This window comes from Vigna radiata, chromosome 7 (assembly GCF_000741045.1).
Source record: "Vigna radiata var. radiata cultivar VC1973A chromosome 7, Vradiata_ver6, whole genome shotgun sequence".
NCBI classification, from domain to species: domain Eukaryota; kingdom Viridiplantae; phylum Streptophyta; class Magnoliopsida; order Fabales; family Fabaceae; genus Vigna; species Vigna radiata.
Genome location: NC_028357.1, coordinates 9,459,804 through 9,474,902, shown reverse-complemented (window position 1 = coordinate 9,474,902; position 15,099 = coordinate 9,459,804). Strand labels below are relative to the sequence as shown.

The 15,099-nt window shown below is 33.0% G+C and overlaps 2 protein-coding genes across 5 annotated transcripts in view; one reads left to right on the top strand and one right to left on the bottom strand.

The window, feature by feature from the left end:
* LOC106768665 (cyclin-T1-4) overlaps window positions 1–7,283 on the top strand; it is an 8,511-nt gene extending 1,228 nt beyond the window's left edge. The window contains exons 2-8 of one of the 3 annotated variants that reach the window (XM_022783096.1): window positions 2,291–2,368; window positions 2,806–3,104; window positions 3,572–3,653; window positions 4,798–4,932; window positions 5,471–5,646; window positions 5,732–5,883; window positions 6,146–7,283. In XM_022783096.1, coding sequence (XP_022638817.1) covers window positions 2,875–3,104; window positions 3,572–3,653; window positions 4,798–4,932; window positions 5,471–5,646; window positions 5,732–5,883; window positions 6,146–7,077 — 1,707 coding nt within the window. In that variant the 5' untranslated portion in view covers window positions 2,291–2,368; window positions 2,806–2,874 and the 3' untranslated portion in view covers window positions 7,078–7,283. The remainder of the gene's footprint in view (window positions 1–2,290; window positions 2,369–2,805; window positions 3,105–3,571; window positions 3,654–4,797; window positions 4,933–5,470; window positions 5,647–5,731; window positions 5,884–6,145) is intronic. The other 2 variants (XM_014653925.2, XM_014653924.2) reach the window with 2 other exon arrangements.
* Window positions 7,284–9,098: 1,815 nt separating this feature from the next.
* On the bottom strand, window positions 9,099–12,248 carry LOC106767311 (LOB domain-containing protein 4). Of its 2 annotated transcripts, XM_022783095.1 has the most exons (3): window positions 11,834–12,248; window positions 10,701–10,772; window positions 9,099–9,997 (listed from the first exon to the last, which is right to left on the bottom strand). In XM_022783095.1, exons 1-3 carry the CDS (start codon window positions 12,008–12,010, stop codon window positions 9,671–9,673), a joined length of 576 nt encoding a protein of 191 aa, XP_022638816.1. In that variant the 5' UTR covers window positions 12,011–12,248; the 3' UTR covers window positions 9,099–9,670. The 2 variants fall into 2 exon arrangements, with proteins under 2 accessions (XP_022638816.1, XP_014507655.1); XM_014652169.2 differs by lacking the exon at window positions 10,701–10,772 and having other exon boundaries at window positions 11,834–12,219.
* Window positions 12,249–15,099: the final 2,851 nt, after the last annotated feature.

Sequence of the window (15,099 nt, the reverse complement as noted above, 5' to 3'; positions counted from 1 at the left end):
GCCCCTTGGTTAAAAAAATTAGGTTTTTGTTTGAAAGCCTTCTTAATTGTAGTTATTCCTAGCTCGCTGTAATTGCAGCCTCTTTTGAGACTGCCCTAAATCGAAACTTTATGGTGGTATTTAGTCTCTCATCAACTAGAGACATGGCTCAAATAGAGCTTGTGAAGCTCGGGCAAGGATAAGTTCAACTTTAAGTATAACACTTCGATGGAATTAGACAAGGTAGTAAAAATCATGATAAAAAATGTGAAATTGCACGATTTCAAAATTATGCTCCCCATGTCCAATTTAAAGCCCATGCAAGATTGTGCCAAGGAGGAATTGTTGTCAAAGATTGTGGAAACAATGGAATCACTTTGTGTTTTTTTGTCTGCCATGAATTTCCGCCATAGGCAGCTGTGACATCCATAATATTTATACGCCAGAATTTTGGCTAGCTCACGCAGTTATCAACTATTCATAACATTAGCTGAGTTAGGCCTTAAGCCAACTTCTAATAATTTTATTACTTGCTTTAAATGGATAACGGATTTAGGTGCCCTGATCTCATTAAAAGTACAGTTATACTGTTTGGCTTGGAGATGTAGCCAACCAGTATACCCAGTTCAATTTCCTCTATTAACATCTAGGGATCTTTTGTGCTGTATTAGTCTCTGAAAGATATGCTAGTTAATTCAGCTCCATGTGAAATTAATTTGATCCTTCATGTTTCAAATCTCCGTATATTATTCCCTCCATCAAATCTAGTTGACACTTCACATGCCATCGTCTATATTATTTGGATGAAGAGACAAAATGTTTCAACTTGGAACTTTGACAGAACAACTTAATTTGATTAATGGGTGTTATAAAGTTTTCTGTTTTTCCTGTTTTTTTGGATAGGAATACGATGTTGTACTTTTATCTTTACAATATTGATGTAATGATTTTCTCAAAATGGAACGAATTGTAGCTTCATTTTTTCAAAAGGAATTTGTATTAGAGAGAAAATATGGGCGTGCACTTGGATAAGGAATCCTGCAAGAGAAGAAAGTTCATATGTGATATATGGATATTTATTATAAATTACTTGTCTTTGCACATATTGCCCAAGACTTAATTACAAAAGGATAGAGTTTAAAATGCCACAAGTCAGAAGTACTGAATACCTTTTACATTCTTAACATTTTTCCTTGCATAGCCTCAGGATTAATTAAGAAAGGATAAAGTTTAAAATGCCACAAGTCATAGTACTGAATACCTTTTGCATTTTTAATATTTTTCCTTGTAAATATTGTCTCTAAACATGTCATTTTTCCAAATTAGTTCCTATTTGATTTTCAGTCATTTTTTACTCCTTCTGACAGGAACATAAACAAATAGAATCTGTCATTTCTAACTGAGAACGTATTAAGCATAAAAAAAAAAGCATTTACTATCTGAGAGAGCATACTCTAGTTATTATCACTGCACATGCTTAATGTGCCTGTGTCTTGGCCGTAAGTTAGTATGTTACAGAAAATAATCAATTGGTGTTGTCTGTGACAATTAAAATCTAGGAAGCACCAATATCCCCGTGGAACTTGTCGTACTTTTTCAGACACTATACCTGTTAGACAGACTTTGACACTCCTCATCTATGTCGCTATTAATCTTTTTCCAGCTCAGGCACCTTTTTGGCACAGTTTGGCCTCCTCTCCAACCCAGTTGAACACAAGTAAAGAGAGTGAGGTGACATCTATTATTGGCTACATGCTTCTCAGAAACTTATATCGTTAAAGTTAAAAGAAATAAAAGGAAATAAAGTTAAGGCTCATAAAGTTCTTTTGAGGCTTGTTTCCATAGGACTTGACTAATTGTTTTAAGTTATAAGAGATATATTTCTTAATATTGTATTTGTGAGGGTCACTATTCTATGGAAATTGGTCAAGTTTGATTTTTGAATTTGAATTATATAAATTTTATTTCTCAATTTATATTTTTGTCATCTCGATTATATTTGTATATCTAAGTGGTGAGTGTTTCCATGTCACTATTATAAGAAAATGGATAACTTGATTTTAGAATGTGATCTATACAAATTTTAATTCTCAATTTAGATTTTTTTCGTGTTATATATTTGTATACATAAGATATGAGTGTCCCCATGTTCTATATTTAGGATGTTGGCCGTGTCCTAGTGCTTGCGTCATTGTTGTGCCAGAGTCAGAGCTTTAAGTTATAACTGGTCCACGTTGCTAGCACTCAATTATAAACAGTGATGATGATAACCTGGATCTTGGACCTAAGCCCTAGCATTGGGACTGAACAGGGGCAAGGATTAATTGCGGGATCTAAGACCAAAGGAATTCAGGATCTTGAAGGTTTATAACGAAAGGAAGCACAATGAGTAAGAGGAAATTAATTAGCTAGCTTATGTGCCATGCTTGTCATGTAGGGGAAAGGCTGCATGTACATCAGGAGGAGGTTTAGTAATGTTGGGTAGTTCTTTTAGAGGAAGAAAGTTTATAGAGTTCTCTTGGAGGAGCTACTGGCTCTAGTTTTATCCTCTTTCTTTTGCAAGCTCCTTGTTCATTACTATATTGATAGATGGCTTTCCTTTTAGTTTTGACAATTCAACCTTGGTGACAGGCTGAACATGATGCAAAGAATTTGAGAACATCTGAATACCCAATTTAGATCCTCTTTATTATCCTTTGGTGCCCTACATTTTTCTTGTTTTTTTCTTCCCTCACAAGTTTTACCATGGATTTCAATTTATGCATTTCTTTTTATAGTATTCATGATTCCAGTTACATGAAATTCTTTTATTTTTATGTCTTCCAGAATCTTTCTGCTACATGATGTTGAACAAATGATACAGAATTTATTCTGTGCACAGAAAAACTGGTATATATGGCAGGACTTATGCCTGGAGAGTTGCCAAATCATGGACCATCGGACGGCAACTCAGGTAAAAGTTCTAAAGACAAGCAGGAGGAATCGTTAGGTCGCTGGTATATGTCTAGAAAAGAAATAGAGGAACATTCCCCATCAAGAAAAGATGGGATTGACTTGAAGAAAGAGACATATCTGCGCAAGTCATACTGCACATTCTTGCAGGATTTAGGCATGAGACTTAAAGTGTGAGTTTGCTGCTACTGATATTATAAATAATTATTTCTTTCTTGATTCACTTTCTTGTTTTGTGTGTGGGTTCCTCCAATGGATGTATGCTTCATTCTGTTGTTTTACTTTATCTATATTTACTTTTCACTTCCACAACCTTATTTTCTTTCCAATTTCTTAACAGTGATGTTCTTTTGTGAAACCATTCCTACTGCTGTTGATCTGAACGATATACCCCACCAATGCTAGATAATGAAAGCATTATGTACATATGCTTAATTTTTTCTGCAATTTAGTTATCCTGTTCTGCTTTACTTGGTTCTTTGATATCTTATAATCATAGATTTGGAATATTTACAAGATAGACATATTAATTACATTTTGAACGCATTTGCTTTTATTTTCACCATGTTGTAAATATTTGTATCCTATTTTCAAAATTCTGTTGAAGGTTTGCATATTAATGTAATGTTGGTCTGTGCAGGCCTCAGGTAACTATAGCAACTGCCATAATATTTTGTCATCGATTCTTTCTTCGACAATCTCATGCAAAGAACGACCGAAGGGTGGGTTGTTTCTCTTCCAAACGGATGTTATGTAGTAGGCATTTTACTTCTCCAGAGTTTAAGTTGCAACATAACTTAGTTTGCTATGTTTGTGTTCTTGCCATTGTGGATAACCATCGTAAGTGTCATAGACTAATAGAAATATCATATGACCATTTAGAAGATAGTTTGTGTTGTGGGGAATTCTTTTCCTTAATTGGCTGGCAGATAATCTGTAGATGTTTATTGTCTATAATATTGGTTTCTATTGTTTAAAAGCATATGCTTGACTTTCAATTTTTTAAGTGAATTAAAGCTAACTGACATGATATGAACACCTAGAAATTGTGGCGTTGCCAAATTTTTCTAGATGAAACTTGTAATTAATAGCATAGAAGAAGAGCCCAGGCTTTCCGAAATTGGAGTTTATTCATATGTCAGCTGTGTTTTTGGTTATTTCAAAACATTGTGATAACTATTCCTGGACAGGTCCTTCTGTTATGATTTATGTATGTCTAACTATAATATACTAAATATTTAAAATGGTTTGGGTGCATATTCAGCCTAGAAAATTTTCCAAAATTCTGGGAAGTTGAAAGTTTACACGGGGGAGCTGGTGACCAGAGTAACAGAAAGAATGAAATGATAGAGAGATGGAAATAGAAGAATGAGTATTGATACTGAATAGAATTGGTCATAAGTTGAAAGGACTTATATATGGTTTGGAAGATGTCTGTATACCTGAGTGTAGGATTTATTGTTTCTCAATAGGGATTTGTAGTTAATAATTTATATTGTCATTTTTGCAAAAAATTATTATTTTAGGTGGGTTTTCTATTTTGTATGCAATCTGGATTGGACAGGCAATCTTTCCATTTTGTAGTTGAAGGTGAATGAATATTCTAAATTTGCAACCTTGGAAGTTGACATTTCTGTGAAAATTTGATCGTATATCTCAATTTGCTATTCCATTTAACTGTCGTATCTGAAAATTTATTCTGAATTCCAACTGTTACCTAACTTTTGTATTTACTGAACTGTCAAATATTTTGAAACATCTGTGCTTTATTATTTTAGTTCTATAATTATTTGATATAAGGAGAATGTAGCTACGTTCGAAATTTATATTACCATCTCATAATTCACTTTATGAACTTTTTTGCAGACCATTGCAACGGTTTGCATGTTCCTTGCTGGGAAGGTTGAAGAGACTCCTCGGCCACTGAAGGACGTTATTCTTGTTTCTTATGAGATCATTCATAAGAAGGATCCTGCAGCTGCACAGAGGATTAAACAGAAGGTGTTTTATTACTGATGGTGTTTTGATCAGTTCAGTCCTATACGTCAACATTTTGACTTAGGATTTAGTTGAAATCTATCACAGTCTGTCATCTTTCACCACTTGTCTAATGGACTAGGTTTTTTCCTATTTGCTTCAAGACTGTGTCTCCCCCCAACTTTGTCAGTTTCTAGCCAAAAACACCATCTGTCTAGGTTATAATATCAAACATGGTCGATGTGTCCTGAATATTGAAATCCCCTAAATTGTTTATCTATCTGCCTTGTAAATTATGTATAGTATCAAAGTTTAATTTTTAAGTTGTGTGCTTAATAATTAGTAAGAACTGGTTGCCTGGAAATTTTCTAAATTTTGTCATTGAGGAAATGATCTTTCCCCTTTTTTTGTTGATCTGTTTCCATCTCCAACTGCTGTATATTGGTAAAGTATCTACATGGTCCCTTTTCGACTTCTCTTTTTACATCTCTTTTATTATGGTTCTTTTTCCTTTACCCTTGATATCTTTATATTTGTTCAATGGAAATCTTAAACGATGCAGGAAGTGTATGAGCAGCAAAAAGAATTAATTTTACTTGGTGAGAGGGTTGTGCTTGCCACTTTAGCTTTTGATCTGAATGTTCAACATCCTTATAAACCTCTTGTGGAGGCCATAAAGAAGTTCAATGTTGCAAAGAATGCCCTTGCTCAAGTTGCGTGGAACTTTGTTAATGATGGGTATGATTAAGTTGCCATTTGTTTGATTTAACTTTGTTAAATTTATTTAAGTATATTTGTTCACACACTGGAAAGTGGCTTTCAGGCTGAGGACATCGCTCTGCCTGCAATTTAAGCCACATCATATTGCGGCAGGTGCCATTTTCCTTGCTGCCAAGTTCTTGAAAGTGAAGCTTCCATCAGATGGTGAGAAGGTTTGGTGGCAAGAGTTTGATGTCACCCCACGTCAATTAGAGGGTTGGTGTCATCCCCTCAATTCATCTGAATGCAACAAAATTGATCTGATTGGATGGCCTTTTGTATTCCCTTGGTTTTAATACATTATATGATTTATGCCATTATCAGTTATCTGGATGGTTTTGTCCCTGTTTACTAATCAAATTTGGAATTTTCACTAGAGAACTTAATGCCATGAGTAGTTTAACAATGGGCTGTCCTTTTGTGTGTCTGTATGCTTCTGTATATTCTTCTCAATCCTTGTTGCTATTATCTCTTGCAGAAGTTAGCAATCAAATGCTGGAACTCTATGAGCAGAACAGAATTCCACCAGCACAGGGAAGTGAAGTAGAAGGAAGTGCTGGAGGAACAAGATCTGCTACAAAGGCTCCTGCGGTAAATGAGGACCAGGCGTCAAAGCAAATATCATCTCAAGCTCCCCAGCACTCATCTGTGGAAAGAACTGTGGTACCGCAAAGAGGAACTGAGAACCAAAGCAACGATGGAAGTGCAGAAATGGGCAGTGATATTACTGATCACAAAATGGACTTGGATAATAGGGAGTCTCAGAATTCGGAACAGTTGACTCAGAAAGATAACAAGAGAGAAATGTCAAATAGATCTAAATCTGGCTCTGAACGAATAGTGGCAGGTGACCAAGACAGAATGGTTGGGACTAAGGAGGGTGCAGAAGTTGGAAGGAGAGATGAATCAGCATTATACAATTCTGGCAGCAATGGTGGTAGAAATATGGAGCGTCGCGAAGGCCCTATAAGTCATTCACCGAAAGAAGCAATCAAGATGATTGACAAAGATAAGGTAAAGGCTGCGATGGAGAAGAGGAGAAAGGAACGAGGGGAAATGACAGTAAAGAAAGATGTGATGGATGAGGATGATCTGATTGAGAGGGAACTAGAAGATGGAGTTGAATTGGCAGTTGAGGATGAGAAAAATAAGAGAGAGAGAAGACAGAACTGGTCTAAGCATGATGGTGAAGATCATCATCATGAGGAAACTAGAGATGGCAGACACACAAGCATGAAGGGGCAGTTTCAGAAAGACATGGATGAAGAGAATGCAGAGGAAGGGGAAATGATAGATGATGCTTCATCCTCGTTGAACAATAGAAAGAGAAAAATGGGAAGCCCTCCAGGGAAGCAACCAGAGATGAAAAAGCGGCCAGATTCCAGTTATCACAATGATCCTGCTGAATAAAGGAACTGGTTGGTTTTGTAAGACAGGGAAAACACAAGGAATGAGGTGAATATTCTGCTGTCCTTTATTTGCCTATTGTGATTTGGCTAATCGGTTGCTAAAGAATTATTGATTCTGAACGCTCTTGTTTGCCTTATACATTTATTATTTAAGGAACGGGATGCCTCAGTTTTGGTAGTGCCATTAAAGGCTTATTATTATTATTATTATTATTTTTTTTTTTTTTGCGGGGGAGGTCAGGGGGTTGTATGAGAACCTTATGCTATTTATTTAATTTAATACATCTCAATATATTTACCTGAGTTGCGTTGCTAAATATTTCTGCAATCATCTCAAAAAGACACCATTTTATCACCAAAAGAACTTAAAAAACTCTACAAAATATAAACATAAAAAATGAAGATGGTTTCATTGTTGATTTTAATGAGGTGACGATGCAAAGGAGAGGCAACGTTACCGGGTGTTCGAGATAGGCGTAATCTTCTAGGAACCTCACCTGGAATACGCGAGAATAAAATCTATAAACCTTGATTTATTTTATTGGTTTCCATTGACTCTGATTTTAAAAGTAAAATTTCAAAATCCAAATTAACTATTATGATTTAGATGAGGTTTGTTTGATTCAGATTAATTGGATTCGATTAAAAAAATTTACGACAAATATCATAATTATAATTGGTTTACGTCAACTAAATAATTCAGATAAACAATATATTTTATTCTAATTGATTTACGTGAACTAAATAATACTAAAAATTGAAAAAACACATACAATTATATTATAGACCCTTTATTTTATAAAATATTAAAGTTTAGCTCCTAATTATTGTCTCATTTAATTTTTCTTACTATTAGTTATTAAATTCTTTTTTAGGCAATATTGTTTTTTTATTCATTTTTTTTTAATTTTCAATTTTAGAAATGTATTGAACATCATCTAATTACCTTTAGAAACAGTATTTTCAATTTTTAAAAAAAGATTACAAGTTTCATGGCCAAAGTAATAAAAAACTAATAATAGTTAAATTAAAAATCAAATAAAGTTATATCGGTTGATTGTGCATTAATTTATCTAACAGTACTATTTTTCACTTAAAACTTTGTGTCACGAACTTGTTAGTTTTGTTGTGCAAAATTTTAGCCTTAGATCCTAGTTATATGACCCTTGTTCCTAACCCCATTCTACAACAAGAATTTTTCACTCTCTTCACCAACTTTCTCTGTTGTAATAAGTACTCCAAAATCAGAATAACGCCTAAAGAATAGAACAACTCCAAAATGATAAAAAAATTGAAAAAATTTAAGTCAAAATAACTTAACAAAAACAAAGGATAATTGAAACAAGCGACAAGAAGTTACAAAAGCCACGTCAATGATAGTTTTGACTTGTGCTTCGGAACGACAGTTGCAAGAAAACTAACGATGAACCGTGAATGACGACGATTGGAGATTCAGTGAACCATAGTTTCTCGTTTTGGTAACGATGTTCCAAAGCACTTTCTCGTACAGCTTGAAAAATGAAATTTTTGAATAAAAAAAATGAAACCCACAAATAAGAAAACTCCTGCAACCCCTAATTCATCTCTTTTTTGTGTCATTTTTTTTAAGTTGGTTATCTGAACCAATCATGGCCTGACATGTGGACGAAGTTAAAAAATTGTCAAAGTTTGGATTCAGAATATCATCATCCAAAACAAATAGACCAATGGAATATCATCTATATATATTTACTAAAATATAGAACAATTTTAATTAATTAATTAAATTCAATAAGAGTATTATATTTAATGAGAAGACACAAATTATCGTTACTTGGGGTAAATAACTTCTCATCTTCCACCACAGCATTTTGTTTTTAAAAGAAAAAGAAAATCCATTTTTCACCTTTTGCTAATCATGGGTAGCCCATTATGCAGTACTTTTGCTTTTTAATGCTAACAAAAAATATAGAGGAAACTAAAGACAAGAAAACAAGAGAGAGAGAGAGAGAGAGGAAGGGAGAAAAAAGTGATGGACATTGGTACTAAAACATCAAAATGATATCTTCTATATAGTGAAGGCCCCAACGTAGTACAAATGAAAATCAATGTCTATAGGGCACCACAGAAAAACAACATAAAAGTCCACGAAACCTATCTCCACCAGAAAAAGTCCACAATCCAACACCCTTACCACATAACCATAATATATATATATACACCACATATATTGTCAAAAGGTAATCAAGAAATCTATTTTCCAAACCAAACTAATTAAGCGGGCGAACAGTGTCCACCACAGCTCTCACCGCCACCGCCACCGCCACCGCCGCAATCACCACTATTTCTAGAACCCTACTTTCATTCTACAATGAGAAATCACTTTTCAACATTAACACATTTCTTATTATTGCTTAAAATCCATTAGAAATCACAAAAACTTGATTTTTGCGGTTTCCAACAAACTTTATAACGATAATAAAGAAGGCATTGTTTTAGCAGTTCCCACCCTATTGATCAAAGTAAAAGTATACAAAATGCATTACTTGAGAAAGTCTGTTTTTGGTTTTGTGTCTAAGTATTATATAATATAATAATAGTAAGAATAGCATGCATCACCACATTGAATCAGTGTAGGTGGTGTGGTCCACCACCATGTCCATGTCGATGTCAAAAATAGGTTTTGGTTGTGAGTGAATGATCTTTGAAGATTGAGAAGCACTGTTTGTAGGGCTAGTGGGGCTGTAGAGAGATGCATTCTGACGCACTCTGAGATGCACTGCTTCCGCTTGAGCCACTGCCAATTGGGTCTGCAACACATCAATCTGTTGCTGAAGAGATGAAATTGCCCCTACACACCCATACACAGGGTCCCTCACTCTTGCATTTGCTTCATACACCATGCTGCTCACTGCATCTCCTCTTTGATGCTCTGGTAACTCCTGTAACACACACACACACCATCATATTCATTTCTGATATAACATTATAATGTCACTTTCACTGCTTACTTTTTGTAACTGTTTGATCATATGCTTCAACAGTACTTTCACTTTTTTTTTTTTTCCATATTACATCACCTGTATTATATTAATCTCTGTCCTTTTTTGGAGTTTTTCTTTATACTTTTAAAGATTTTCATTTATCTTCTGGTTTAAACTTTTTAACAAAAGCATGATTTTTTCTAGTTTCATTTATTCGTATATAATATAAAAAGTCATTGCTGAAGAGAAGGGATATAAAGAAGATTTTAAGAGAAAAATGTTCTTCAAATTTTAAATATATATATTTAAATTTTTCTCGTTTTTCTCAAGTTTTACTGAGTACTTAAAGGACCCTCTCACTATAGGACTAGAGAAGAAAGAGGGTATATTATTACTATTTTATTTTTTTATTTTTGAACTAGTTAATGAATTTGTTTTAGCAATAAAAGTATTTTAAAGAATCAGATAAGTTAAAATATTTGATGTTTGACAAGGAAATGAGTAATTGTATTGATTAAAAAATTAATGTCAAAAAGAGGTTCACGTGGTGCAGAAGCAGGATGTTACTTGAATAATTTGTTTTTTGTTTTTGGTTTGTGACAATAGAAGTTGAAGTGGAGTTTGGATTCTTAAACGTGGTTTCACACAATCACGCACGTACGTTGCTTGTTAAGTTTGGCTTTGTGTTGTGCTTGACCCTGACTTTTGGTGACAAAACCACGTTTTGAAGCTCCTATTGGGTGGCCCAAGATACGATCCATGAAGAAAGAGATACAATATTTTAGTTTCTCAAAAATCTAAATAAATATAAGGCTACACTACACATAAACTTTTTCAAATAAGAGTTTTTATTTTTCATTTGTCTTATTCTTTTTTATTTTTAACGAACACATGGCAGACCAAAAGATGAGACTGACCTAATATTGAAATATGAATGAATGGAAAAGCAGACAAAGGGATTAGGACGTGAGATGTGAGGTTTGAAGGCGCCGAATGCCTAATCTTCTCCACCTTTTCTATTTTTTCAAGGGCTACTTAGAAAAAAAAAAAGTATCAATTCCTGGTTTTTCACAATCACTTCTCTCAAAAGCTTAATTCAACGTATCAATAATTCTATATTATATTTTCCACACACCGATACATACAACTTTGTCTAATGCATACAAATAAATTAAGCTAGTATTGTTTTCAAACTTTTTCACTCCAAATCATTTTCACAACCATGGAAAATAATTGGTTGAAGATAGAAACATGTCATAAACAAATGTACTAGCTACCATATGATGTAAATAGTTTAAAGTAAGAAGAAAGGCATAATTTGAAGCTTGCAAGAAAATAATGTGAAAGATTTAGCAATGGTCAAGGAAAGCGTCGCACTAGGCTGCAAGGTTGTTGATCTTTATACCAAAAACAGACACCATAAATTTGTTAAGAAAGTCTGCAGTTTTTGAACCTAATAGAGTTCATATGCTTGAAAGGTGGTTGGAGAAAGAAAAAAAAAAAACTGTTTTTTTGAGTTATTTACGTTATTATTTTTTCATTTTATTGAATACTAATTTTGTTCAGAAACTGGACTTATCAATTTCAATATTTCTTAGTTACATTTTTTGATTTAAAGATTTAAAAGACAACCTAGGAATAAACATCAATATCTTGCTCCGGATGTTTGTATAGTTTAACTGTGACAGTAACATAGTGGCATAAATCTGAGGAACATGATAGTGACATCTAAGTATACATATCTTAGTTTGTGAAATCTGAGGAACATGTAAGTTAATAAGGAGAGGAAAGAACCTGAAGCATCTTATTGACATTGCTGGCACCAAAGACTCTGTGAACATTTGCAAACTTGTGGGGTTCATCAGCAGGAAAATAAGGAGCAAAAACACAATCCTGAGCACACCTTCTCCTAAGGAGCTTGCATGCAGCACAGGGTGAGGGTGCACCCTGCTTCCTACCACCATCTTTCATCTTTCCCTTCTTCTCAAAGTTCTAACAGGACATGAGAATGGTAGACCAACAAAACAAGGATTTATAGCTCAAAATAAAGTAAAGAAAAGTGAAAGGAAGAAAAGACAGAGGGCGTGTGTGTGTGTGTGTGAGAGAGAGAGAGAAAGAAAGAGAGGGTGGTGGGGTTAGGGAATGGAGGAGGCCTGCATTATATAATAATTAAGAAAAAAAACAAAAAAAAGCAGTAGAGTTGTGCATTACTCTATGTAGAATTCATGTGGGTCCAATTAATTAACACATAAAATTAAATTAAAGATAATGATACTTTTTGACAAATTTTTTTACGAGTAATAATACTATGACACACTTTTACATTCATTTGACAAAGAATACAAGGGTAAAATGGTTCAAAAGTGTAAAGTTTTGTAGTTTTTTAAGAAAGAAGAAAGTAAAAAGTAAGGGTAGTGTCAAATGAATGTAAAAAATTTAGGTGTCTCAAAGAATCATTTCTCTTTTTATATTAATATTTTAACATTATCTATGAGTTATTCTGTGATTGGTTCATGTTAGTGTTATGATTACTATTATTCATTATGAAGTAATTTTAAATAAATCACATAATGACACGTAAATGATATTAAAATATTGTCAAAAATATCATTACCCTTAAATTAATCACCTTTGGTTGTTCTTCACATTTCCATCGATGTTTCGTTGGGTCCCGAACATCTTCTTGTCCCGTACTGCTTCATGCGTGCGACTCGCAATTTATGTTATCAATGAGTAGGTCTCACTAGGGTTATTATTATAGTATCCTACATATCTTTTCTATCTATTTTTAAATAATTCTATTTCATTAAAAAATATGTATGGTTTATGGTTATACTATACTAAAAATTTTAATATTAGAAGTGTTAAATAAAATGGATTCATTGCTAGCTCAATTAAATTTGACTGCTTTTGACATGGCCTGTTTAGTTTGCATTTCAAATGCGTTTATGTATGCTAAGTTAGTCGACAGTCCTTTTAGATATATTTACTTTTAACAATAATTATTATATATTGGTTTAATTAAGCTTTTGTCCTAAAGTTTACAATTATTTTAGTTTTGCTGGTTAAACTTTTGTTGTTATTTTAGTCCTTCGCAACTTTTTTAAATCATCCTTGTTATTAATTTAACGTCAAAGTTAAATTTGTTGTATCTTTGTAATATTGTGTCTATGTCAATAAAATTGTCAAATGAATGATGCAAACATCATACACAATATAATATAATCAGAGATTAAAATAGAGTTATATATTTATTGAAAATAAAATAAAAAAAGTAACATATTTATAGGATTAAAAGAAAAAAAAACATTTATTTTGGAAATGAAAACAAAAGAAATAATATATATATATATCATAAATAACATTTTCAAAACTATTATAAAAAATACTGAAATTTTCGATGATTAATATCTATAAAAAATTGCAAAAATTTGTCAATAATCATTATTTTTCAACAAATTACCGATAGATTAAAATTCATTAGTAGAAGTAATGTAGGTAAGATTTACTAATTGATATTGTCCCTTGATAATTATTGATGGATATATCCTTCAATAAATTTGTCGATTATTACATGAAAATTACCAACGAATTTATTTGTTAATATATTTTGTCAATAAATGGCATGGAAGTTTCTAATGCATTGGATTATATTTCTTGCTTACAATACAAACACCTTGGACATAAAAAAGGTAATACAAATTGGCAGAGTCAGACAATAAAATCCAAACAAACATTAATATAATATCAGACAAACATCGCAAACATGTTTATAAGGTAATCCAGGCAAACATAAAATTTTTAAAAGTATGTCTATAAATAACAAAGTCCTAATAATTTACATATTCTTCAGAATTTTCTTCTTCTTCTTCTTCAAGGTCTTAATGGTTGTTGTTGGGACGATGTTAGGTTGAACTAAGACTGTTGAAGCACTACTGAAAATATTGGCTTTCAAGTCTGTTAAAAAAACTTAAAAAATATGCGCTGGCAATTTTGTAAATAAAAGGCACTACTTTAAGTCTGTCAATCTGATAACAAATTTAAATTTATGTTTTAGATCTGTTTAAAGAGAACTAGAGTTAAATTTTGCATCTGTTCAAATTTCTAACAAACTTAAATTGATGCTAATTCTAAAAAAAAATAAAAATTAAACTTATCTTTTTAATTTCTTTTAGGTTTCACAGTGCCAACCCTCTTGTTTCTCTCCCTCCATCTCCCACGTAGTTTCTCTCCCTCCCTATCTCCGCACCAATGATTTGCTTCCCAATCTCTCATCTAGCCGGCAGCGACGACCTCCGGCGGCTCACCAACAACGACGCGTAGACGAAACAGTGCCAACCAACCTTCGTGTACTAGTGTTGAAGGAATGACTTTTGAAGTTACGGTATATATATATATATATATATATATATATATATATATATATATATATATATATATATATATGTTCCTACTACAATGTTTGTAAGAACTTCCTTAAAATTAAAAGATCGTTTAGTTTGGAAGTTCTTATATTTTGAAATATAAAGCTCAACTGTAGATTTTCTAAGAGGATCGTTTAGTTAAGAGAAGAGAAAATAATACAAGAGATTTTATACTGATTTGCTTCAACTAAGCTATGTCCAGTCTCCTCCGTAGAGGGTTCCACTATAATCTTCACACGATTACAAATGATCATTAGCACCACTTTTGGTACTTAACACCCTATTGAGATTTCCTTGGAGTATTCATACCACTCATCGTACTCAACTCCCTGCCGAGATTTCCTTTGAATATTCAAACCACTCCTGATACTAGATTACCACGCCTAGATTCCTCAACTCAAAAGAGTTCAATTGTAAGTATTTTAATTCTCTTCAGAATTGTAATCAACGATTCTTACAAGTAGTTCAAACTAAATCTCTCTTTGAGAGGATTTGATTACAATACAATGCAGTCTAAACACTCGCATGTGTTTCTCTCTACTCTCTTACAACAGTAAGAAATTTGACGCTTAAGCTCGGGAGTATCTCTTTCTCTTTTCTTTTCTTTTCTTCAGCACATATGTATTCTTTACTTTG